This window comes from Aquila chrysaetos, chromosome 15, assembly GCF_900496995.4.
Source record: "Aquila chrysaetos chrysaetos chromosome 15, bAquChr1.4, whole genome shotgun sequence".
Lineage (NCBI taxonomy): Eukaryota > Metazoa > Chordata > Aves > Accipitriformes > Accipitridae > Aquila > Aquila chrysaetos.
The window spans coordinates 11,862,947-11,889,603 of NC_044018.1; the positions used below are offsets into that span (position 1 = coordinate 11,862,947).

The 26,657-nt window shown below is 41.5% G+C and overlaps 1 protein-coding gene across 1 annotated transcript; it reads left to right on the forward strand.

The window, feature by feature from the left end:
* The first annotated feature begins 18,331 nt into the window (after nt 1–18,331).
* Nucleotides 18,332–25,283, forward strand: LOC115351084 (cytosolic 5'-nucleotidase 1B-like). Its single transcript, XM_030037419.1, has 6 exons — nt 18,332–18,610; nt 18,717–18,884; nt 21,758–21,887; nt 22,410–22,532; nt 23,236–23,420; nt 24,380–25,283. Exons 1-6 carry the CDS (start codon nt 18,482–18,484, stop codon nt 24,716–24,718), a joined length of 1,074 nt encoding a protein of 357 aa, XP_029893279.1. The 5' UTR covers nt 18,332–18,481; the 3' UTR covers nt 24,719–25,283.
* Nucleotides 25,284–26,657: the final 1,374 nt, after the last annotated feature.

The window sequence follows — 26,657 nt, forward strand, 5'->3', positions numbered from 1 at the left end:
GTTTTTTGAAGTAACTGAGACTTTGTCTCCAGAAATGACCATTCCATGGCTCAAAATTACTTTTCACAGAGAAAGATAAGCAACTTAAATCACAAAGTATATATTGAAAACAACCAAAATGTTTCACATTGCCAAAGCAAAATGTTACAGCTGATCTGAACCAAAACCATATCTTCAGGATTTACAGCCCATGATGTTTTTAGATTTTGACTTCTTTGTCCTGATTCAGGACATAAACATTTTTCCATACAGTTACATTTGGCCAGAATGTGAAACCTATTTCCTGCCTGTTTCTTTTTTACTACCATACTGATGGCAGTTCTCCTAGCACAGTCACAGCTGTAAGATATTGGCTCTACTGCAACTGTAAGACTGCTTTTGCTGAGATACTTTATGTCAGTTCCACAGACCCAAAAGATAACTGTTCTGCAAAACCAATGTTTTTACTTGCTAGGATAACTGTAGATATATAGTTTTACGCACACACGCACACAAAAATCCCTCAGATCTAGCTTGTATTATGGTGTTAGCCATAATTTAAGAGTAGATTTTCCCCTATTTGCATCAATGAATCTACTTCACTGAAAGCCTTCCTGTAATTCACCAAAGTGCAAAGGGTCTCTTGGGTCCCATACGGGCAATTTTAATGTTAGCTATAATCCATATTTTAATACTTGAATATAGTGATGGGAGATGCACTAATACCATGGAAATGGTCTTAAATATCCCCTGTTCCAAACAATGCCAGAATTATTAGATGTTAATAGACCTGCTGTATTCACTCTGCTAATTTTGTGTCCTATTCCAAGTCCCTTTGGGACCTGTTTGTTCCTGCCTTGGTTGCTGTCTCAGAGCACAGATAAGACTGCTTGAATTCCTCCTCTGCTCCAGCACTTGGGTGTGGGAAGAGCTGAAGAGGGACCACGTACTCTATTTCTTTCCCCCAGCTGGGTGTGCTCCTCTCTTTCCCAAGCGTGATGCTACAGCAGAGGAGAGTAGCCTTCAGTGGGATTTTAGGGCATATCTACAACAAGAAACAGTTCAGGTGCTAATCTTGTATTCTGAGGACAGCTGGCATGGCACAACTCATGTCTGCAAGGGTAAAATTTCTTCTCTCCAAAAGCAGAGTGCCTGTGTTGAAATACTTTACTGGAAGCCACATTTGCTGCATGAAATCCCCACAGCAGGTCTGGGTATGGTTGGGAAGAGCCCAGCCTGGCACAGCTCCATCGTGCCCAGGAGCACGCGGGCAGCACAGCATTACAGGCAATCATGGGATGGTGCCCGAGTCCTTCCCCAGCCTGGTATTACCTACTGGTGTGAACCTACCCGTCCAGCCCCGCATCCTAGCAAGGGTGGGAAGAAAGAAAATATCGCCGGAAAAAGCTTCCAGGACCCCCAGCCAGCAGAGAAAGACTTACTGGCACGAGTATAGCAGATGCCAGCCTGGAGGTTAAGCCCCAGAGACAAGTCCCTGACCAACTGGAGGGTGGGGGATCAGTGAGTGGAGAACCAGCCCTACCCTTATCAGCAGCCTCCTCGAAAGCTCACTAAGCCCTCATTTACAACGTATAGCAAAGTTTGATGGCGGTGTGCTATTTTGTTGGCATTGGTATCGTGGAAGACTTGAATGGAATTATTTCACATACTTCCTAAAATATTAGCACTGTAATGAATTTCAGCCTGCTTGAATGAATACTGGAATTTTTTTTTTCCTATTGGCTGAGACTTTTCCTTGAGTCTATAAATACCTAAAAGCAAAAATGATTGATTGATTTATTTATTTCTTACAGAGAACTTGCTAATAAAGAGATGACAGGGAGCATGAAAGATGGAAGAGAGAGGTTCAGCATTTTTAATTTTGACCCTAGCATCGCCCCTGGACAAACCACTAAACAGTTGAGTTTGCACATGATATAAGTTTCTTAGCCCCTTGTGGCTAATGAGAGCTGCAGGATAATGAATCACATCATCACTTCAAAAGATAATATGTACAACCCTAATGTTTTCAAATTTCATAAAGATGACATGAGGGCAGTTGGAAACCTGCCAAACTTCACAGCAGTTATTGAGTTATATGCACAGTATTAAGGCACGACACACATGGAGGAAAAAAACAATGTTTTGTAGAAAGAGACAGAAACTGGAAAATAATATGTTAATGGATAAACAGACATACAGAGGTCCCTTTTTCTGTTCTGTGATATTTCACAGGCTGGTCGTGTCTCGTGAATGATTAATTAGTCTCCTCCATGTTAGTCCACAATGTTTCTGAGATGGTAGACAATTCCGTTCTCTTTGCTTTTCCTGTGTGTGTTTCAAACCTCTTGCAACTGCAAGAAAAGATACCAGTGATCTTATATGTAAGATCAGCAGTTTCGCGTACTTGCTAACAGCTAGCAGCTCTCTGCACAAAGTAAGCGTATGACCTAATAAAGTTGTGTAAACATACTGTCATTAGATATATGTAATAGCTATTATAATTCGATATATTCTTAGCTGTCAACAGGTTTTGGCCTGGGTTCTGGGTGTTCCTACATGGCAGTTCAAGTGGAGGTGGCGGCCAGCAGATCCCTGGAAGGCGCGCTGCCAGCTCGCTGAGTGCTGGCTGCTGATAGAAGCGGGAGCTTTTCAGAGGCGAAGTGAGTGATGCCCTGAGCATGCCCTCTGGGGATGCCAGCGTAGCCACGCGAATCAATGAACTGCTGTGTTTGGGCTTGCTGAATGTGAAGATAGCTCTGCTTTGCTGCGTGGCCGTCACCAGCACCGAGGAGTCCAAAATGCCGTCAGAGGCAAACACGGTAGTTACAAGGCACGCAAATTGCAATGAGAGTTTTCTTTTTTTGCTGAAAGACATGGGGTTCGTGTTTGGGTTTGTGTTAATACTATACAATTCTGCTTGTGCAAAACCAACAATGATATTTCAGGGCTTTATTTTAAATGAACTATGGGGAATGAGATTGGCCAACCCCACTAGCCAGGACAGGCCCCACTTCTATATATCCCAGCTTTGCCTTTTTACTCAAGAAAAAACTATGACGAGAGCTGGAAAATAAATCATTAGGTTTCAAGTGCAGAAAGGGACAGGCTTCTTTTTCAGAGTTGGTGCCAGAATCACTTCCAGGTATGACCAGAAATTGGGAACTTACAGCTAAATCCTGGGATTTCATTTTGTTCTTCCTCATTTGCCATCAAAATGATGAAGGACTCAGAGAATGCTTTGCAGTAGAAGTGGCAATGAGGATTGCAAGCACTCCTTTAAACATAAAACAACCACATTAAAAAATGAAAAAATGGGCAAAAAATGCAGGGCTTTTTTTAATCTGTCCTTACCTCATCACTACTCTGAATGGGTGCTCACAATTACTGTTTATGTGATATTATACTCTAAGTACTAAGGAAGGAAAATTTGGCCAAAACTCCTAACAAGTCCTCTGTTTTGTCAGTGTGAAATACTTGATAATTTGTAATGCATTTAGCCATTAATCATTTTAAAGGGCTTTTAAATGGGCATGAAGTCCTTTGAGTCTTTTTCATATACAGACATTGGATCAGGGACCTTTGCTACAAATTACTTTTGTCTGGACTTCTAGTACAAAATCAGCTTGAGAACAAGGGAAATACATCACTGTTAAATTTTATTATAAGACAGAGCCATTATAACACATCATGGGAAACATTTTTGAGCTGTTCTATTAATAACAGCAGTGCCTGATTTCTTTGGTTTAAACTTACCTTTTTCACATTTTCTTGTGACATTTTCCAGATATAAATTGTTATGATGAAGAGTCATTCAAAGCAAGGGAAAAAGCTGTAATTATGTTTCCCTTTTCTAAAAGAGAGTGGGGCAGGAGAGGGATTATTTTACACAGATCAGTGAAGGACACCCTAATAAAGATTGGTCTGGAACATTTCTTTTTATGACAATTGACTTATCAGCAAGAGCCATTGTAGCAAATCTGGAAATTACATAATTGCCAGAAACTGTAGATATTTGACTTGGCAAGAACCTTAGGTGTCTCTGATTTATTATTGTAAGAATTTGGCTCTGCAAAGATGAAGAAATGTTTAATGAAAGAACAGTAGAATACAAATGAAACAGGCAGAGATCCTGTTTTCAGAGGCTATATTTAACTACATTGTCACTACTACTGTAACACAAATAAACTAAACTGAAATTGTCCGGGGTGGCAAACTAGCACAAAGATCAATCTGCATGAAAATAATAATTTCAACAGCTAAACACTCATCTTTTCCTCTCCATTTTGTACTACCCTTTGGGCAAGTTATTTCTGGGTCATTCATTTTATTAGATGTTATCCCTTTTAGCACAGGCACAATAATAAAACTGTAAAGCTGAAAGAAACTTGTTAATGAGGACTTGCATTTTTTTAATCTGTCCTTCACAAGGCAGTGAAGTCCTTTTAAGTAGCAAAGTCTAAAGGCACTATGTATTATTAAATTCAAGAGAAATGTAGGTGACTTTAAGATCAGAGTGGTAAAATGGGAACAGTATAAGTACTTATTTCAGGTTTGGAGGATTTGCAGACCACAGCAATTCTGAAAACACCCATAATTATTCTCTGTATCAGAAGACCAGGTCACAGCACAGTAGATTAAGGTGAATGTCTTTGCTTAAACCATTTGCATCAAAGAGATTTACTTTGGCAAGTCCTCCAGGAGAAGTTTTCCCTTTGATAAAGTTCAGCTTTTTTTGCTAGAGAAATGCTGTTTCCTGAAAATGGATTATCATCTACTCTTTAATATCGCCTTATGTTTCTTGTGTTTATCTTACTGCCTCATGGAGGAGCTGCTAAGAACATCCCACAGTTTATCTGTCTTGGCATTCAACTGGGCGGCAGCAGCTGGAATCAATGCCACCACTGCTGCTCCTCACAGCCGTTGTAAAGGGAAAGAAATCCTGGTGTGGTGTGAGATCGACATTCCTATCTCCTGGAAGACACACGTGCTGGCACCACCATCATCCATTAGACCAGAAGTTCTGAGTCTGCTATCAGGCTGGAGCTTCTCTGCTGGCACTTGGACAGACCACTGCCCTGCCAGGACTCTGATCATCTCCACGTTATGGAGGAGTAAAACACCCTGTTAGAAAAAATGTTTCTGTTGAAGTGGAAAACTCAGATGATGTATTTCATTGTCAGGAGATTAGGAAGAAATATAGCCAAAAAGTCACATAATACCACCTTGTTATCTCCATATTCTTTCCCAGGAATAAATACTGAAAAGATGTTACTGGACGTGTTGGGAAAGGGGAGATATGTCAAAGAGTCTGAAGCTACCTTTGCTAAATGATAGAGATATCACTAACAATATATTAATATTGCTCCGTATTGCTCCTCTTCCATATCCACCCTGATATTGTTAACTACTGAGGCCGCACAGGCAAAGGTGTCTCCAGAGACCTGAAAGCAGAAATCTTCTGCCCAAAAGCTTTGATCCTGGCATGAGTAGACTATTCAAATTAAGCTTTTTAGCAAATAGCAGTAAATGAGTATTCCCATGGCCATCAGCAGTAAAATACATAAGGACCAGAAAACGGAGCACCTCCAAACTGTTCAGTTTGGGCTTTACCACCCAGTCAATGTAAGCAGAAGTAGCATGGCTTGTATTGTATGTCATGTGCTACAAGAGCATTTCTTTATGGACAGGTTTATGAAGGCTTTACTTTCTTCTCTTTTCTCATTAGCACCAGCTGCAAGATCATTCTCTAATATATTTAACATGGCCATGGCCTCGCAGAGTTGCACCCAGCTCTGCGCTTGGACTCCTTTCATCAGTTTACCTTCTGTTCACAGTTATATTCCAGCTATTTCATATGTCTACATTTGAAAACAAATGGGAAAAAAAGCACACAAAGACAGAATTCTACATTAGTGATCCAATGTGCACATTCTTTTCTTCTGAATGTGAGCAAGCCATTTTAACATATATGCCTTCCTCAACAGATTTGTTTGCATTTTCTAATGCTACATTTTTTTCAGAGAAACAATAATCATTCATCTCATCTTCATGATTTATATCACACATATCGTATTTTACACACTTATTACTTTATAATATAAATATTTTTGCTTTTTTTTTCTTTTCTTTAAGCATGTTGCAACCTTTCAAAATAAATAGAGTAAAAGGCCAAGCCAGTCCTAGAATAGTAGGAAAGTCACTGGCAGGAAATTTGAAACTCAAAACATGTAATTACTATTTAAGCAGTGGCTGGGTGTAGAAAAACACACTTTAAAAGGTCTTAGATGCCTTTTTCATTTATTCTCCATAAGGTCATGCAATAAGACTCTAAAATCCAATGGCACGAGTGAGGAGGATTTTCAGTCTCACCCCTAACAGAAAGGAGATGGCTATACTGGAAAGGAGCTGAAGTGCCAGAAACTTTCTAGCATTCTTACGTATTACATACACATTACCTAGCACTTGACATGCCTCCCCCCAAACAGAGAGCAGCCACTGCATTGCAAACAGTTACAAAAGCTGGAATCAGGTGTCCTGGAGGTCCTGATGCCAGGCTCCTCTTGGTGGCATCACGGGATGAGGAGCTGCTGCCCCAGCACAACATGGGTGCTTTGGAGCTGGAGTGCCCCTGGCAGCTGCAGAGGGAGAAATGGAGGCTTGGAGCACCTCTGTGATTTTATTGGAAGATGGAGAGGATCCTATGCAAGCAAATCATTACTGTTCTGTGCTAATTGAATAAACTACTTCATTTGTAGACCCTCACCAGAATTATGAACTGAATGGGGTAGCTTATTTGCTGGGGAAAATGCCATTTGATGCTGCCCTGAAACCCTATGTCAAGAATCAAACCTGGAGTTGTGTCATTTCAGGGGCATTTGGACTAGTTTGGGGTTTGGTTTTTGTTTGGTTTGTTTGTTGGTTTGTTTGTTTGTTTTTTAAAAAAGAGGGACTTTTAGGACAAACTGCAAAAATTTTGTTTGGGATAAGAAGTGATATTTATCTTTTTTTTCTTTTTTAAATAGCTGAATCTGTGAGGAATCTTGATGACCACAGTGCAATTGTACAGATTGAAATAGGAAGAACTATTTTGAAATGGTAACAGGATTTGAACTCTTTACTGATGCAACGCACCGTGAGACCACCTCACAAAAAATGCCTTAGAGTGGCTTATAGGAAAACATGAGCCTATTATAGCTTATTATTTTTTTGTAAGATATCAGAGTGGTTAGTATGACAAACTTAATGGTTGCTGTTTTCACATATTTTTGCAATATCGCTTATCTTTATTGGGACATACTATGAAACTGGTGTCCAAATCCTCTGAAAGATTCATTTTATCTACGTTTTTGTACTACAATTTAATTGACCGCTTACCTTCTTTTGCATTTCATCAAAATCATATGCGGTGCATGGTCTGCTATTTAGAGTCTTTTTCTTGGCACTAAATAAAACCCAAGAATGTGGCTACCAGTTATTTCACAACTTTTTGTTCAGCTGCAAAGAGTTCTCCCATTTTGGAGTGAATACATTGTTGGCAGAATATGTATTAAAAGCTATAGTTTAAGCTGACTAATATTTTCCACTTTGCCAAACTTTAATTCTTTGCGATTTTTTTTATTATTATTATTCTAAATTCAACCTGGACTGAGAAAAGTTATTTCAGCAAAATTTGTTCTTCTGCTTCCTATAATGCAGTTTGGGAACAATATATTGTTTGGCTCACATTAATATTTTAAAGTAACTTTTGCCGTGCTTCTGAAAATCAACTTAAATTTGCCAAGTTCTGAGGCTTTAGAAAATCTGTTTACACATGCTCAGGAGAGATATACTTGAATTAGGCAAGAATCCATTGAAGATGTAATCTGCACTGAGCATATTCCGTTCTCACTTGGATGCCCCAAAGCCTCCTGCCAACATGCTGTAACTTACAGAAAAAAAATAAGCAAAATCTATTCTAGAGTATCAAGAGCTTTTCAACTAATGCTTTTGTACTACTCAGAAGCTATTATGGTGGGGGAAACTACAACAAAATACAGGTTGGGGTTTTTTTTTCCCTTGCTCTCAGTGGTACTTTCTTGACGTTCATGACTGGCGAGGATTTATAATTTGATGAAATTCAGCTGAACTGGAGATCTAAGGGACTTACACACAGGGTTATTCCTATGCCATTTTCAATTTCTGAGATGGTCTATTAAGTGTTAAAGATTTAACTTCTGTGGGGGCTGTATGGGACCTTTGTCACTGGAGGTCTGCTGTGGCTCATTTGAGCCTCTTCCAGGACAGAGAAGCCAGTTTCTGGAAGAGCAAAATTTTTCTGATGAAAATATCTCACTATGGGCAGGAAAGACAGAATTTTGACCATAGACCTTAATTGAAAGATGTCATGTGGAAGAGAGTCATGCATAAGGCACAAAACTATAAAACTGATTAGAGAAGACAGTGAGAAATACCATATCCAAATATCTGTGATATTATTAGAGATATAAGTATCAACAGGAACTGTGTCATTTTGGTAGGGATGAATGGATGAACAAATGGTACCAGTAACGATAAGCGCTAATTACTTCTGGATTTGATAAACAACAGATTTCATCACATACCTCCTGTCTGGATAAGAAGTAATGTTATTTTTACTTGATTAGTATAAATGGTGAGGATATTAGAGAAGCAATATCTACAGAGATAGCTATAGATAGCTTTTATCAAACAACTATTAACTGAGTCAGCTGAAAATAAATTGAAGATACTAAATAGTATTCAAAGCTTTAAGTCAAAACTAGAAAGAAAGAAAAATTGCATTCATTTACATAACAAAGGCAGATCATGCACAAATAAACATTTTTTTCATTAATATCTGATTTTTATACAGAGGAAGTACTTCAGAACTAATCTTCTTGAAGGTCTATAGAAAAGTTTATTTTGGTTATGTGATATGACACCATATTTTATGACTTATTACTGAATAATTTTCATATTACATATAAACCCAGATGTTATTAAAAGAATTTTAGGGTGGGGAAGGAACTACTAAATGGGACATGTGGAAACTCATTGGCTCTGTTATTTCCTCCTGAGTCATTCATTAATCTGATTTTACTTAATTTTTGTTAATAACCTTAGTTGTTCGTCAATATCTTTCCTGATTTTAAGAAGTCAGCAAATTTTATCAGATTTGCTTTTATTTGTTTAGTAAAGTTGAATGGTCTTGTAAACTAGCAGATTAAAAATGAGATTAAATGCAATGGTACAAGGTACACGATCAGGAGCTTAACAAAAAGAACAAGAAAACTAGCATCTCCATGGTTAACAAAAGCTGTTAATAATGAGACACGATAATTAGTAAATATGGCCAAAATACAATGAGTATATACTGTGTGACACACAAGTTAAGGCTTAGAAGGTGCCCAAATTTCTTATTCCTGTTCAATTGCTTACCAGCAGCTTTTTGAGGCACAGCATTTGGCTTATGTCTGTTTGTACAGAGCCTTAAAGAATGGGTAGTTCATAATCCATGAATTACTTGCAGCAATCCAAGTGACATGTTCAGTATTCTGGTAAATGTAATTCCAAGAAGTCCTGGTAAGACATTGGTATATTCAATGAAATGTTGGGTTTTGTGGTTCGTGGAAGGCTTATTGGAATTGGAACAGATGCAGAGAAGGACACCTGGAGTTAGTGGGGAGAACACCTCACCAAAATAAAGGCTGTGAAGATACACCACCATGGAGACAAGGGTAACATCATGAAAAGCTCTGGTATGACAGACTTATCTATTAGCTTCAGCCTGGGAAGTAGAGAAAATATGTCTGAGAGACTCTATAACAGCTTTCCAACTTCAACAGAGAACAAAAGAAATCTAATTGGTTTTAATACATACATTGGTGTATATAGTCACATTATTGTGAAATCAAGGAAATAGACTTGGGAAATCTTTTCTTACTCTTCATTGCTTTTTCTACTTTCTACACAGGATATTATAATATTTAGTTACCCAAATCACAATATAGCCAGGCACCAGACTTTCAGCTTCAATTTTGTGACTAGTGCCTAGCAGTGGGTATTGCAATGATGTTGTTAGAGGCTGAGTTCAGGACCAGCTCAGCCTTCTGACTCACCCCAGCATCACATTAATTCCTGATTTACAGTAATCTTTTCAGCCTCTGCGAGCAGACAGGGCAGTATAAAAGGACATGGCTGCAGGTCACAAAAACACTCAATGCAATTTAATTAAAACCAAACGCAGGCAGTGGTAGGCACTGTCACCAGAGAACCGGCAAATCTGACCAGGCCATTGGGAACTGTCAGAGCCCTGCTCTCTGCACGTTCACAGTCTCTCAGTCCGAGTCTCTCTAAAAACTCTGCTCAATCCCATCTCACAGTGATTCACTGAGTTTAAACATATGAACAACCCTTCCTATCAACCCGTATAACCTCCCTCATGCCGCAGACCACTGAATTTCACACAGTAATACACATACAAGCCCAACAAAACCACAGAATAAGTATTTCAGTAGAACAGAAATAACTTGTTGAGCTATGCTGACACAGCACGAGGTTGTCAAGGTTGCGACTCCAGCCCATGAGGACAAAATCAAATTATCTGACACAGAAACAGGCACAGCAGCACTGGGCCAGGCTAGGTTGTAAAAACGCTGGCTAGTTGTGCTGTCCTCTTTACTGCTGCCACATTGACACACCAGTACCCACCATAGCTACTTTGGAGATCCTTGGGTTACCTTTGACTGCACTTCTCGCAGACCTTCCATCTTTTGGTAGACCTGTAGCTTCCAGCTTTTGAGTCCCACACAGGGCTTGCCAGGCAGGTTAAAAAGCCTGCAGTACCTTTGGAGAGCCTGAACATTAATCTTGTTCAAATGTCTTAGATTCAGAGGTCTGGATTCATTCCCCCGCACTGCGCCAGCATTACACACACATTTACCCAAGGCATTGGCCTCGGCAATGCAGTTGGCTTAAGGTCTCCATATGAAAGAGAAGAGCATCCAGGGTGCAAGTTAAACCTTCAGTGGAATGAACTGCCTTCTACACATACCTTTTTCTTTACAGAGAAAGACCATAATGACTGCATCCAATGTGGAAATTTTTGTACGGGAAGGAAAATAGGATGAAAGCAGGACAGTTGATGTGTTTTGTTCAAGGTGAGGAGCTGGAGCTGATAATATAACTCAGATCACCCAGTTATATGATCCATGGCCTACTGAAATCCCATTGAGTTTCTCTTTTTGTTCTGTGATTTTATAGCACCACATAAAATGAGGGTTGGATTTTGTGATGTAGACACTTACGGAACTATACATCATTTTTTCCTACCAGAAACATTGCTTTTGTGTTATTACTGTTGTTACTTTTGCCATTACTGCTCATATTGTTATCTTTCCATGCCCTAAAGAAAAATATTGAAAACAGAGAAATGTAAATACTGCTTTGATGTAAGTAATACAACTTGAAAGTCGCTTTCAAGGGAACTAAAAGCAGACTTCTGGACTATTTTCTACCCTGATGCATGCACCGTGTGAACTGACGAACACATCCGAGGAACATTTGAGTTACACGATGAATGGAGATGCCATAGCGCAAGGAGCTTTTGAGTGTGGCTCTCAGCTTTGGCTGCAGCTGAGTCCCATAACCTCGTCTCATGACCCTCTGCACCAGCTAATTCCCGTTAGCAATCACACCAACTAGGTCAGCCCAGTTTTCTTGGCCGTGTGGAGGCGAAGTGCTGGAGAGGGATTGAAGCACTGCTTTGCAAATGCATGAGACCGCAGCCCAGCTGTGGGAAAGCAGACAGAGAAAGGCAACCGTACGAGCCTCATACTTAATGCTTGAGCTTGGAGAGGTCTGCAAAAATAATCTTCCACCTACTGAGAGGACTCAAGAAGGGAGGAGGGATGTCGTATGGGGAGTGCCTTCCTGTGTGTTCCTACAGCATCAAACACAACAGCTCCCTGGTGCTTTTTGAGGCCCTTGGAAACCAGCATAACACAAACAATAATATATTATCATCACTTTTGGTCTTTACTCGTTTTCTCCCAAATGCTTAACTCGCCAAAAGGAGGGAGGGGACCTGAACCAGAAATGGGATACACATTCCTTGCAAAACAGAATCGCATCCTAACTAAAATAACAGAGATGTTGTGTGCAGGTTGCTGACAGGTTTGAAGCCATAGCTTAGAGAAGCCCTAAATCTCCTCTTGTATTTACACTTCTGGCTCCTCTTTCCCCCTCAGGAGCGCTGCACTAATCACGTACAATCCTCTTCTTGGAACTGGGTGGTAACTGGGCAGTCAAAAGCACTCTCGCTGCAATTAAAGATTGTCTCCTTTATTAATAGGTATAATCACACTGTCCCACACCCCTTGCCTGGAGCAATTTGTACATTTTCAAACTATATCCCTATCCTTCATTGCCTAGGAGTGTGTAGAAAGTGTATTTTTTTCACATACTCATAAGAAACAAACAAAAAGGCTTTGTCCTCAAGGACAGTAGCAGGAGGGTTGGCTATGTAAACAAAAATCCCGTCTCCCAGCCTGCTGCGTAGGTCCCATTATTCATGAGTTACACCATGGGGTAAGGCTAGAATGAGACTTGCTATGTACGTAAAGAGGAAAGGCAGATGTCCTGTTGTAGGAAAACAGTGGATTTGTTTTTCCCAATGTATGTGCGAAAGGCAGTCGGTGCCGTAACGCAATCAGTGGACGTTTTTGCTCTGATGGTTCTGCTTTGCCATTGCTCCTGCTGCCCAAAGCCCGTGGGACTGCTCAGCTGGAGCAGCAGGGGCCGTGCAGTAGCCCCCATCAGTGTCACTCGAGCGCGCACATTGTTGGATACCTTGTTCCATTCAGGAAACGGGTGGGAAACTACACGTTGCTTGAATGGGTTTTCTATGTCTGCCTTGGAGAGGGGGGAGGAGAAACACATCTAACAGTCTTGCTTGTTCTCTCATTTTTTTAAAACCATAACTAGCACAGTGCAACAGGGATTAAGTGATATATCTGTGGTATTTTTGTACGAGCACACAAAAATATGACCTAGGAATCTCTTTCAATGTGATTTTCTCATTAAAGATTTTAACCTAATTTAATACTTAAGTTGAACCCTCGTGGAAGCTAGCACAACCTAATAGCTAAATCATGGGTATTTAATGCAGAATAGAACATGTAATTACCACAGTGAATCTTAGAGTAGTTTAACTTCTTTTGTTATGGTAAAATGAATCAATAGGGTTTCAAAATTTAGGTCTCGGTCTTGCACAGACGTGTCCCTGTGTGGAGCTGCTTGCGTGACTGGAGCCTCCATTTATTTCTATTATTAAAGAGATAATTGGTGCATAATGAAAAATACTGAAACAACTGTCTCTATTATACAGAGCTGAATTTAAAATTTTTCATGATATTGTACTTTTTATTCAGTAGGAGCTAGGAACCCCATAGGGTTTGCGTGTATAATTTATCCACCTTCCATCTTATGCGTGGTTGTTTTGTAATGCAAATATTCTTCTGTTTAAGCTTGGAACAGCGACAAACCTTCCTGCAGCGCATATTTCTTTTTTTTTTCCTGTGTTCTGTAAATGCCTACAGAGCAATTCCAGTATTGCAGAGTCAAATCCTGACCAGCTAAAACTATTACTATTGCTATTGTTATTGTTGTTGGTTTTCTTTTTTTTTAAAGACAGAAGTTATGACTTTATTACTGATTCTTTTCTAACTCAAAAACCACCAGTATAATTATTTTGTGATAGCATATGTGCCATTTGTTGAGCCTTTTCTGACCACAGCTTTCAACAAGACTGTATTCTTGTCTTATCTGTCATATTCCATGTTCTTGGCGAGATGGCCAGGATTGCTTGAAGCTGGACTCCTGCGCTATTGTAAGAAAAGTCACTGAATGCTGCTCAGTTCTCCTTGTGGCAAACTACTAGATGGGTCAGGCGTATTCAGCATTGGAGCTAAGGCACCGCTTTCCTACCTTCTTAGTTAACATCTAGGTAAAAATAGTACTTCATCTGAATTTCAGAATTCTTCTTGATTTGTTTCGAAACCTTGCAATTGTGATGAGCCTTTCTTGCGGTAAAGTAAGCTAATAGTTTGTTGCTCAGCTCAGATGAGTTAGGAAGACAGTTCAGTTCTATAAAGATCTGTTATGGATTATATTTTCCCCGGAAAAATTATATTAAGTCCTCTAGAGAGAAGAAATCTCCAAAAAGCTAAAGACACAACTTGGCTGCTGATTTCATCAGGACAAGATTAAGGAACAGAAAACTTAAATGATAGGAAAAATGAAACTTCCCTTGCAATAATTAAACAGGATTGCTTAGGGAAAAGAGATCACAGGTCAGTGAGCCTTATGGCTCCTCTGTAGCAATCCTCTGCACTTGTGCTGGATTCAGCTTCGCTTGTCACCCAACCTGTCACATGAACACTGGAACGAGTCATGCTCAAAATGATGGAGAGGGAATAGATCACCTTAGATCTATGTCACTATGTAATTTATGTGGCTGTTGCAAATGAACATATTATTAAAGACAGACCAGCAGCAAAGCAAAGCCAGGAAAAGACACAAGGCGGTTGCCATAGATTACAATGTGATGCCACAGGTTTTTGCATTCTTGTTTCCCTGCACAAACCCAGAGGGAGGGAAGGAGAGGAAGGAAGAGAGAGAGAAGAGAAAATACTGCTGAGGAGGGACCAAAATAACCTGAACGACTGTTAGATGAACTAGAAAGCATCATGAGATGAAAAGGGAAGGTGAATACTGTGATGCAATGGGAAGATTTCTTCAGCGTGAATACATATGCCTTCAAAGGCATGAAGCAGCTTCATCATGCACGTCTTTGGCACAAACCAACTGCTTTTTTGTGATTTCCGCCCGTGTTAGACGAAGTTTGATCAACAGGAGGCAGGCGACCAAAGGAATACAGACTGCCTGAGATCCACATTGAGGATTTGTGGAAACATACAGAAAATCAGTTGTTAACTGTTTTAAAGAATCAGGTCTTGAATTCTAGGATTGCATCAGAAGTATTTATATTATCTACAGACAAGGAGGGTTTTCCAAATTATTTATCTGGCAGGTCAGATGTGATGTGACAGTGTTGCCACACATTTTGCCACAGCAGGTTAAGCTAGATCAAAGCCCTTCTCGGGTTCCTTCCTTCTGGGAACACCATACTTATGCTATGGGTATTGGGATCTCAGCATGAAAAATCACAATGCATATATGAAGTAAAAGTCAGCGCAATCGTACTCTGAAGTGACCCTGATATGATTCTGAGAGTTAGGCCCTGGAGACTACGTGTTTGTGATATAATCATGCACAATATGTATTAGGAACTATACATCTAAAGGGAGAAAAAGTCCTTCCATTGAGAGTCTTTTCCTTACTTCTGATCTCACTATTTCAAATATTTGGAAATATTTCACATCTTTCCAGATAGATGGAGTTATCAAAAGAAGAAAAAACACCACTTTTTTTTTTTCATTAGTAATGCACTTTGAGCTCCTTCTTGAACAAGAACATATCAATCTTACTTAGTGGTTGTTCTTAACATAGGAAAAATATTGACAGCTCAGGCAGGGGAACTTGCTTTTCATTTGACTACTTATAACAGGCTTCAGAGCATGTGCATGACTTACTTTCGCTGCACACTTACTATAAAGTACATACAAAAATAGTAACACAGATTCTTTTTTGTTTGTTTAAATGCAAATGCCCTACAAATTAATGGGCGATAGCAGAAAATTCCTTTCCTTTCTAGCTTAGCTCAGAAACCACAAAGTCATTCAATTTTGGATCCATTCCTATTTCTTAGACTCCTCAGGAGATTTAGTAAAAGCAAGACACAGCTCTTTCCTGGAACCCCGTGGGCATTACTACATTTTTTAGATGTAGATAAGGCTGCTACACTCTGCATTTGGAAAGCCAAGATTTCATTTATAAAGTGCTGAAGCTGGAAGGCTTTCATGGTAGGCCCTCAGTTCACAATCTCCAGCAAAGAGGAAATGGAGGGTATGTCAGCAGCAAGCAACCGAGCACAGAACAGAGACATCTTAGTTCAGTGCATATGTTCACACGGCTGAGTGCTACGTAGAGATACCATGTGGGTCTGGCGAGCAAAATATTTATGTTAGCGTAGCATTGCTTTCAGCAGCAGCACTTCAACAGCACTGCTCCGGCCCAGTACCAAGTTACCATCTTTTAAGTTTTCAGGTGCCTTACAAAGGTTAAAAGGAGTCTTCATCGCTTGAGCGATGACTCTTTTCTTGGGCGGGTGGGGAATAAAAATAAAGAACATGCTTGAGCAGCTCTGATTTTGCTCTCGAGTAGATGCAGGGTGGTGGGGAATACAGCATGACAAGCATTCAACCTGGGCACAGCTCTGCGAAATGTATTGCCGCAGGTTCACACAGAGATGACAGTTCAGTTTTGTAACCACCAGAGAATTGGTTCCTGATTCCTCCTCTTCTTTTCCCCTCTTCTCCATGGGCAATAGACCCACCCGCCGTATTTAACCAGGAATAGCCTCTTCTTAGAGCTGACCTTCTTAGACTGATGCTAAAGTCTCCGAGCAGGACAGTGGTGGTGACTGGGACCAGGAGCAGCTGTTCTGTGACTTGAACCCTTCTTCTAGGCTGTCCCAATCCTGGCTGCTCAGCCTGGTGCCAGGCTTGCAGCCGCTCATGGAGAAGAGGGTTGGAAAGCGGGGATGTGCCTGACCTGACTGCTGGAAGGGGAGCAGGTGCTTTCAGCAGCATGTCATGCTACAGCTCTGAGTACAGCCGCTAGGGTGAAATATTCAGGATCAAAATTCAAGGAAAACTGGCACATCTAGCAGTAGCAGAGCCACTAAAATCAGGTTTGTTCAGATTTATGACTCTTACATCTTCCCGTGACAACAGCCACCACAGGGATCCTAACTCCTCTTTTCGCATCTGTCTTCCTAATACACTACTCTCAGTATCTCTCCTTTTACCTCGTATTTCCAGTTCCCCTTCCCCAGTATGATCAACTCCCGTTTCCCATTTACTCTAACCTCCCGGTTTCCACCACTTCCCTGCTTCCAGATCCCTCCCTGGTTAGCTGGGTAACAGGCAATGTGGCAGATTTGGAGATGGCAGATCAGCCAGGGAGTATTCATTTGCTATTACGTAGCAGAATAACAAGCAGATAAATATGCTGCATTTGCACTAGAGTCTTTCCCCCAGTAGGGCAACAAATTATGTGCTGCTGTTGATTGTCATTAAATGTTTTAAGAATTTAAATCTCTTTGAGATCTTTATCCTTCTGTCAAATTCATTTGGAACTGGACATCACTGGGGAATGACAGACAGATGGTATAATCACATAAGCCTCCTTTCACTGGGAAGCCACATTAAAAAAAAAAAAGAAAAAGGCAAAAATAGCAAAAATAATTATGCTCCTTTTTGGAGACTGGATGGAAGCAGAAAGGCTTGACCATTTGATAAAGATTATGCAGTGATCAGGGTCAGAAGCAATGTTTAGAGCGTCCTTTCAAAATATTGGTGCTTACATGTGCTATGACATACAGATACCACTGAGTCACTGGCTACCAACAACAGCAAAGACTGTGGGTCTGCTGTACCAGACCCCATACTAGCTCAGGAGAAAAATCTGCTTCTTTCCTCACTTTCCATTCTCTCCTCTAGCTCATCAGTTTGGCGACCTTTGCTGCAGTTGAGATAAGCACATCTGCAGATTTCCGAGAGGTGCGTATTAGGTAAGTAGCCCACAGGCCCACCTGGGGTTCTGGGGTCCAGGACCACTCCAACCAGATGCCAGAATAACAGTTTATTGCGTGTGCTGCGCACGCCCTCAACGCTACCGTCCAAAGTACCGTTTCTCAAAGGCACTTTCTGCGTCGCTGCGTGGAACGAAGGACCCCCAGCTCACACCCAGCCCATCTCGACTGCTAGAGACATTATTGCTATGTTATGTAGGAGGTCTCCTGGAAACTTGCTGCCGTTAATGTGAAATCAGCTAAGCCACTGCATCTAAATAACAGCTCTCCAATGCCGGAGACAAAACCAGTGCTGGAGGCTGCTGCCTGGCATTCCGCAGCTGGAAGCGCTGCGGGGCGCAGCAGTCGCGGTGACAGCGGGCGCTGGGAAGGGGACGCGGCGGGTCAGCGCCCCGCTGTCCCTCACAGGGCGCGGGGAAAGGCCCCGGCCCCGGCCCCGGCCCGCGCGATGAGGAGAGATGCTGCGGCCCTGCCGACCCGTGGCGTGCCAGACGCGGGGGAAAGGCCGCGGCCCCGCTGCCCCACGGGGCCGGTGCTGCCGCCGGGGGAGGGAAGGGGAGGGGAGGGGAGGGGAGGGCCGGGCCGGGCCGCGCAGGGCGGCCCCGGGCGCGGCAGAGCGAACGGGAAAGCTCCGCGCCCGGGTGACTTCCCCCGGCCCCAGCGGGGCGGGGCGGCCGCCGCCGCCGGCAGCTCTTCCCGGTAGCCCGCTCCCCGCAGCCCGCCACGATGAGCGGCTCCGGCCCGGAGGCGACCCAGCCCGGCGACGGCGCGGAGGTCCGGCTGCAGGAGGCCGAGCAGGACTGGGCGGCCGCCAAGGCTTTCTACGACAACCTGGCTTCCAAGAGACCCCGGCCGGTGAGTGAGTGCGGGCGGGCGGGACGGGGACGGGGGGTCCCCGAGGCCGGGGAGACCCCCGAGGCTGGGGGCTGCGGGCCGGCGCTACCCTCCGCTCGCTCCGCAGCCCAAGCCCCAGCACGCCATCACGGTGGCCGTCTCCTCCCGAGCCCTCTTCGACTTGGTGGAGGAGCGGCGGATCTACGAAGAGCACGGCTTGGAGAAGTACGTGGAATACCAGCAGGACAACGAGAACGTCACCCTCAAACCCGGACCGGCTTTCTACTTCGTCAAGGTACCCGGGGCGAACCGGGGCGGGCTGGCCCGGCGAGGGTGGTGGTGGGGGGGGTGCTGCGGAGGATGCTGCGAGGCCAAATTTGGGGAAGAGGAAGAGCCCGAAGCCTCCTTGGGCGGGGATGACCCTGCCCCGCGGAAACGTGCTGCGGACTTGTTCCCTCGGCGGGGGGCTCGCCGCGGCCGGGGAGCCCGGCATCATCTCCGCATCTCCCCGCCACCCCGGGCACCCCTCCTCTCCCCCCCGCCGGCACGAACGCTGAGCGCCTGCGGGACGTCACGTACTGCCGGCGTCACCGGCACCGGCGTTGTACCCGCAGCGTCACGGGTTGTGTCCCCCGGTGCGGGTGAAGAGCAGCCCGCGTTTTCGGCTGGACACGGGGCGCACGAAGCGCTTTTCCTTTTAAGACTATTTTCAGCCAAGCTAGGCCCCCAGGTCGTTTTAAGTTTGTTGCAGCCTCTTCCCCTCCCCAAAAACCCAGAACCAAAACATCTTAGTTCCTCATTCCATTTTTATGCCGCACTTGTAATAGGACTACTATGATTAAAGATGGCGTTGATTCAGTATCATTCGAATGACTTTATTCAGAAATGAACATACTTTTTTTTCTTTCTTGGTCAGCTTTAATTTTTCTTTGCTTTCGTTTTCACCCTGGAAATTGTTCTTGAGGACCAGCAAAAGAAATTAGACCACCTAGTTGGGAGTCAGCGTTTAAGCAGAGGTGAAATGGAGTGTTTTGCTTTCATTGCACAAGATAAGAGAAATGGCCAAGGTAAACAGCCTCCAGCATGGAAAGCAAGTGAAATTACAAAAGAAAAAAAGAAAAAAAACGAAAAATATGTATGGTTTTGAGGAACACAGGTTTTAGTGGGACTGACTTGAAAAAATGCCATCTACAGCGTTCGTGTCCATTGAGAATTGTTTGATAAGCTCTACCGCAGCAATTTTAGAAAATTTATTAAACCATAATTAGCAGTCATACTTGCTGACAGCAGAGTTGTGGCAGAACACTTACTCCAGGTTTTAAAAGCAGATTTTCATTACTTCAGTTTTACTCTCCGGAATTTAAAACATTTTCCGCATTTATCACTTTCTGGAAATACAGGGTGGAAAAATTACTTATGTCGATACCCACGCTGTTGTAAATATAACAGACAGCTGTTAATGGCATTAATAGCACAAGCACTGTAAAGGTGTTGTTAACATAAAAGCGTGGTCATAAAATAATTCACTTTGTACACCAGTGAGGCTAGGCCGACTAGTGAATTTACTGCATCTTTTCCTATCTGTAGCAGCTAGAGATAGCAGCCCTGCTAGCACAGTCAGTTTTCAAGAGATTTGTTAGAGTTCAGTGTCAAATTCACTTTGAATATAAGCAAGGTTTGACTGTTTTAACTCCTCACGCTTTGAAAATCAGAGCTGTTAGCCGTGCCTAGCTAAATGCACCTTGACCTCTGTTCCCTTCCAGTATGCTATTTGCGTTTGAATTCTTTATATTTTTTAAGATACTCATAAACTGCTTAGTCACAGGAATTGTTAGGCTAGAGAACTGTGGGTTCGTTGGGTGATACTTTCTACTTGGAGACAAAGGCAGCAAAAAGGAATAATGTATTTTTGTTTGGATAACTTTATTGAAATCTTTAAGGTACTAACTTAAAAGTATTATATCTCATGCTTGTAGAACTTGACGAATCTTCATCACAGGCCAGGATCTCCTTGGGCTGCAAAGTATACAGGCATTGGACAAAAAATGGCATCTCCTCCTCCACTCCCCCCTATTCTCTAATACTTTAAGAAATTGCCAGTGTAGTAGAGTATTAGCAATAGAAATGGGTTATGACCACATTCTAAGATTTTTTTCCTAGGCCTTATACCAGGCCTTCACTTAGAGTTTTCCTAGGCACAGTCCCACATGACATAGCCATGCTTTTTAAAGTGAGATTCTCAGAATTTAGTAATGAAACCTGTGTTTTAATTCTTAATGACTGGCCTGACTTTTTAAAGCATCTTAATGAAAATCAACCCATCTTGCATTCATCTGATGATTCATTGTTGACTTTGTTGCCGTAATCCCAAGGAATTCCATTCAATGGCCAAGATTCCAAAGCAGAGGTCTGTGAATAAACCTAGAGCAAAAAGCAAATCTTACCCCAAAGGGTTAAGATTCTAAATAAGATGAGAGAACAGATGGATACAGACAGAGATGAGCAGATGAAAGGCCAAGGACATAAGAATGCCAAACTGTGCGTGTAACATGTTGGCCCATTATCTTTAAAGAGATCTCAAATGAATCAAAATCTGGCTCATTCAGTACTGCAATTAGAAATTGCCAAGGTAATCATGTTTGATAGGATATGACTTTGTACTCATTACTTAACGACAGTCTTTGACACCTGACCACCTGAACTGTGTCAGTAAATCTTTGCAAAAGTATGTGGCCCCAATTCACATTTGTGCATGCAAAACAAGTAGTTTACACTTTCTCCTTGATTTCACAAGAACAATTTTCAAGTGGACAAGGAAGTCCAAGTTTGAGGTGGACAAGGAAAAAAAAAAGATTAATAGGTATTGTGATAATGTTCAGCAATGCATTGATTTATTCTGGATGATTATGGTGTCCCAAGAAAAAGGATTTCCATGATAAAGTTAAATTCTGTAACTCGGCAAAAGGAAGTTTCTTGCTTCCTTTCAAATGAACACAGTCAAATGGTTGGTGGGAGCAGGAGAGCAGAAAGGAATAAAACAAGTTGGGCAAGTTAAACTATCAGGTGTTTCACATTCCCCTTCAAGACAGTCCTATCACTGAAACCACAGTGATTAAGAAAGGAGGCACATTCCACTTGTCTATTGACTTCCACATTTTTAACCTGCAGGCGCTGGAGCATGTCAATGCCCGGCTTCTTGAGCTGTACCCTGATGATGAAGAACGATTTGATATTGTTCTGATGACTAATAACCATGCCCAAGTGGGAGTGAGACTGATAAACAGCATCAATCACTATGGTAAGTAAAATAAATACTACCTTGTAGAACTGCTTGCTGTTACATAATAAAATGAATTAATTTTATTTTTCCTATTTCTGCCTTGGTAAAAGCAGCTTCTTTGGTACTGACACCCATTCCTCAGAGGATGATACTTATTTTGGGGTGTCAGCATAAGTGAGAAAGTGTTAAACAGTATTTGGTCCAAAGCTCTAGATTTAACTTGTCAGGTGTGAATCTTAATTTCTGAGAAGTCCTTAAACTTTTTGTTGTTTGGTATTTGTGCCCCCTATACATGTACCTTCAGAGCAGTTATTCTGCTGTCTTAGAAGGATTTTTTTTTTTTTTTTTTTAAATTCTCAAGGAGGAAGGGCTGATCAAACATTGTAGTCAGGTTGTCCAACTTGTTGAAATTATGGTGGACAGATTTTTCTTTTTTAAGTTTACTGTCAGCTGTAGGCTAGTGTACCTTTTAATGAGTTCCTTTTACAGGTTTGTAGTGTCAAGGCGGAGTCACACCTTGTTGTGCTGTTCTTACTTTAGGCTTAACAATTGAACGTTTCTGTATGACGGGAGGAAAAAGTCCTATTGGTTACCTGACTGCGTACCTTACGAACTTGTACCTCTCAGCAGACTCTGAAAAAGTGCAAGAAGCTATAGAAGCAGGTTTGAATTGACTTGCTTTTGTTATCTCTCTGTTGAGCTTGTTAGAGGATGAATATTATGAGTCTTTCACAGAAAGTAGTGCTGCTGCATCAAATGCAGAAAGTCACAATTTTGTATGGTGCAAACTTATCACTTATTTTTACTTACTGAAATAAAATTAGGTTTTTTCTCTGTATTATTCCTCTCTGACCCCTCAGCCTGCTGATAATGACAACTTAATCACCCTCTACTGTTGTCACACCTTTCTGTTTTCTTTCTTTCTTCTTCTCTTTTCTCTTTCTACAAGCAATGAACTCCCTTACACACCTCCTTACCTCTGTTCAACTTCTGTTTGAATAGAGTAATCTCTTTGATATGACTTAACAAAAGCCAACTTCTGTGTTTTGTAAGGAGTTGAAAAAAAGCAAATAGTTTGATTCAATGGTCTTCTTGGAACTTCTTGCTTTGTCTCAGCACACCTTGGGGACCATTTTTATATATTCTTATCATATAAGTGGAAGGAAGCATGTCTAAGAAGTTATGTCAATGGGACAGCTTCCATACATATGTATTACAGAACAGCCATTAGTAATTAGCTTTAGTGATCGTTTCTGCACACCATATATAAAGGTCACCACAAATAAGTTGCCGGAACTGAACTGCTGACAGTTTAATGAATGACTCTGCAGGACATGCTAACCGAGGTTCTCTGATCCATTTTCAGGCATCGCATCAGCTACGATGTTCTCTGCCAACAAAGATGTTGCGTACTCGGATACACAGTTGAGGGTGGCATTTGATGGGGATGCGGTTCTCTTTTCTGATGAATCAGAACAGATTGTCAAAGAGCAAGGATTAGATAGATTTTTTGAACATGAACAGCTGAATGAAAATAAGCCTCTTGCACAGGTTTGTACTTCTTTGAATCGGTGAGTTTTCAAAACATGTGATAATTTTCACTGCTGCTATCTTTCTCCAGTTCCCCCAGTGTGTATGTAATTGCCCTATTTCCTTTTTCAAGGATAATCTTTAAAATGCACATTTGACATAAAAAAGCCCACCATTGCAGTCCTTTCACCAGATCTCCCACTTCACTGAGAACCGCATGTATAAGACAGTGACTTACAGTTGTATTTTAATTGTATCATTAGAAAAATGAAAGGCTACTACTGATTTCCTTGATTATTTATGTTAATTTCAAACACCGGGATATTCTGGTTATTGAAACAGGGTAGTCGCTGTGCTTATTCCCAAGCAGACCTATGCCATTTGTCTAAAAACCACAAATATTTTAACATTAGCTTAAAACTGAAAGACCAATTCTGCTATTGTTAAAAAAGGTATAAATTCAGAATAAAAGCTTGGTTTATGAAAGTGCTGGGCAGTGCAATATATTGCAGTTTGACCCAAACTATCACTTACTTCTAATCGGAGTGTAATTCTAATATTGTCATTAATCTGGAAAGAGTTCAGTGATGCCTGTGTAATTAGGTCTGCTAGTTTTTGCACGGAAAAAAAATTGCAGCTCATGGTTCATAGTAAAAAGAGTTTAGTGTTTTTAAAGAACATTTTATTAAAGTTAAAGACTATAGTTATAACTCCATATTGTAAGAGATCATGTAAGCCTTAATGAGAATTGGTTTCCTACTGATCATACCATGTAGGATTACAGTTTTAACTTTTTTTCCAATTTGTGAATTCCTAGTGAGGGTGCAGACCCCTTTGGACACATTACATAGAGAATTTGCTGAGTAGCATAGCATTAGGGAAGGAATCCTGTATGTAACTGGCAATGTGACAGAAAGCAAAAGAATGATTTTGGGAGCTGTGGACAAATACCTAATATGCTTGTGGTATTTCATACTCAGGGTCCTTTGAAAGGTTTTCTGGAAGACCTAGGGAAACTCCAGAAGAAGTTCTATGCGAAAAATGAACGATTAAATTGTCCTATAAGGACCTTCCTGGTCACAGCCAGAAGTGCAGCAAGCTCTGGAGCCAGAGTGCTGAAGACTCTTCGTAGCTGGGGTCTGGAGGTTGATGAGGCACTTTTCCTAGCGGGAGCTCCTAAAGGACCGATCCTGGTGAAAATCCGCCCTCACATTTTCTTTGATGACCAGATGTTTCACATCGAAGGAGCACAGAAATTAGGCACCATAGCTGCGCACGTTCCCTATGGCATTGCTCAGAAATACCACAAATCCACATGACTGGATGGCACCGTTAACAATAAGGTTCTTAGCTCAGCCAGCCTCTAACATACCAATAGTTATGTCTGAAAACCTCTACATTTTTATATTGTAAGCACTATGTTTAAAGATTTAACTTTGGGCTAGAACAGCCTTTAAAGGAAATATTTTTAATATAGGTAAGTTTTTAATAGAGTTATTTTAATAGCATTCTTAAGCAGTTTAGGCTTTTTAGCCGTCTGGATCTAACACTGTTTTTGATATTAGGGAAAGATTTGTACTGTTTTTATAGCTCGAGATGGGGAGAACAGTTATATTTTCTCTAAAAAACTGTTGACGGGTTATTTATAACAAAAATCATGCTGCAATGCTAGTCCGTGATGGTTATTTCTGATATTACCAAAAGCACAGTTTACATGTAAGTGTTTACCTGTTGGTGGTTTGCTTGTTAAGTATGTGTTCAGTAGGTTTGTTATCACAAGGTTTCAGCTTCCAGTGAAATGTTAGTTTATTTGATCTTGTGTTTAAAGGAACCCTTTATTATTCTATATTGTTTTCCTATTCTAATAAAGCTGGCTTTACAGAACGTTGTCATTTTTCTATGTAGAAGTTTTAGCATAATTTCCTATGCAGAGTTTGTGTAATCAGTGCCTCTGTGTCTCTTGCCTCCTTTGGATATTTAGAACCAGAAGTGAACACTTCCAGCCAAATTTGAGAGCGCGCTAGAATTCTCAAAGACACTTAAGTCCCAACAGATTTCATAGAGCTGGGCAGAAGTCAGACATGCCGTGAGTATTTTGACTGGCAGAAAGACAGAAGCTTTAGAACATACCTTTATAACAGCAGAGAATCTACCTTAAATAATGCTGTTGATGGAACTCCTTGTTTCTTGACTAAATTCACTTAGGATTTACAGCTGGTTTGCGATCTGCGTGAACTCAGTTTGGCAAACTCATATGAGTTTTCAGGGGACAGGTGCCTGTTGCAACATAAATTCATGCAGATTTACACTATAAGTTTATTCTACCTCTTTTATGCTAAGTTCCTGTATCTCAGTGTCATCCATGTACCTGAGTGTCGTCCAAATGACGCAACTAACATCTGTCAGGTGTTGTTTGTTCTCTCCCTAGTGGAACAAGTGTCCTGTTTTATTTTTATTGTTGTTGTGAATTTATACGAGAAGAGACAAAACCAAAAGAAAGTGCTTTGCAGTGGGAGTAGAAGTTGGTGAAGGCTTGTGATGATCTGTGGTTCCTGGGGGAATTTACTCCAGAATCCCACGTTAGCCTCTGAGAAGGTTTGTTCTCTTCTGTCTGGATGAACTGTCCTGTTATTGCAGAAAGCTTCATTGCATTAGTTGTGGTTTCCCTCCCAGAAACGTAGGTAATCTTTTAAATGTTCTGGGTCCAAGCCACAAAGTTCTTTGAAAACAAAGGCGAAAGCCTTGATCCTGCCTGAAACTTGAATAAAGACCATTAGAAAGGTTTTTATGTGTTCACACCAGCATGTGTTGTTGATGGGATGCACTGCAGATTTCTGGTGTACTTGGAATTTCGTAAGTGCTAAAGGCTTTGTGCCCAAAACGTATCACATTTCCCAGCCCAGCCAGGAGGTGAGGAAGACATGAATAAGTAAGGCCTGGTCATTGTCTGCCAGGATGGGATAGAGTTACCTCGCCAAATGGAGATTATAAAAAATGTTATTAGCAGATGTTTATATGTGAGAGCGCAGAATCAGCAAGGAATCCAAAAATATTCCTTAGCTGTGGAATATAAATTGTGTGTGTACCTTCACCACAAAAGCATGGCTGCAAATTTCAGGAACACCAGTCCTGCCTTGATGAAGTGGAACATGGATCAGCCATTCTTCATCCCTGCGTTGTTAGAGCTGTAGAGGTTGGGTGCAGGAGAACATAAACTTGATTCTCACTGAACATAGCAATTCAGGCTTGATAGTGGAA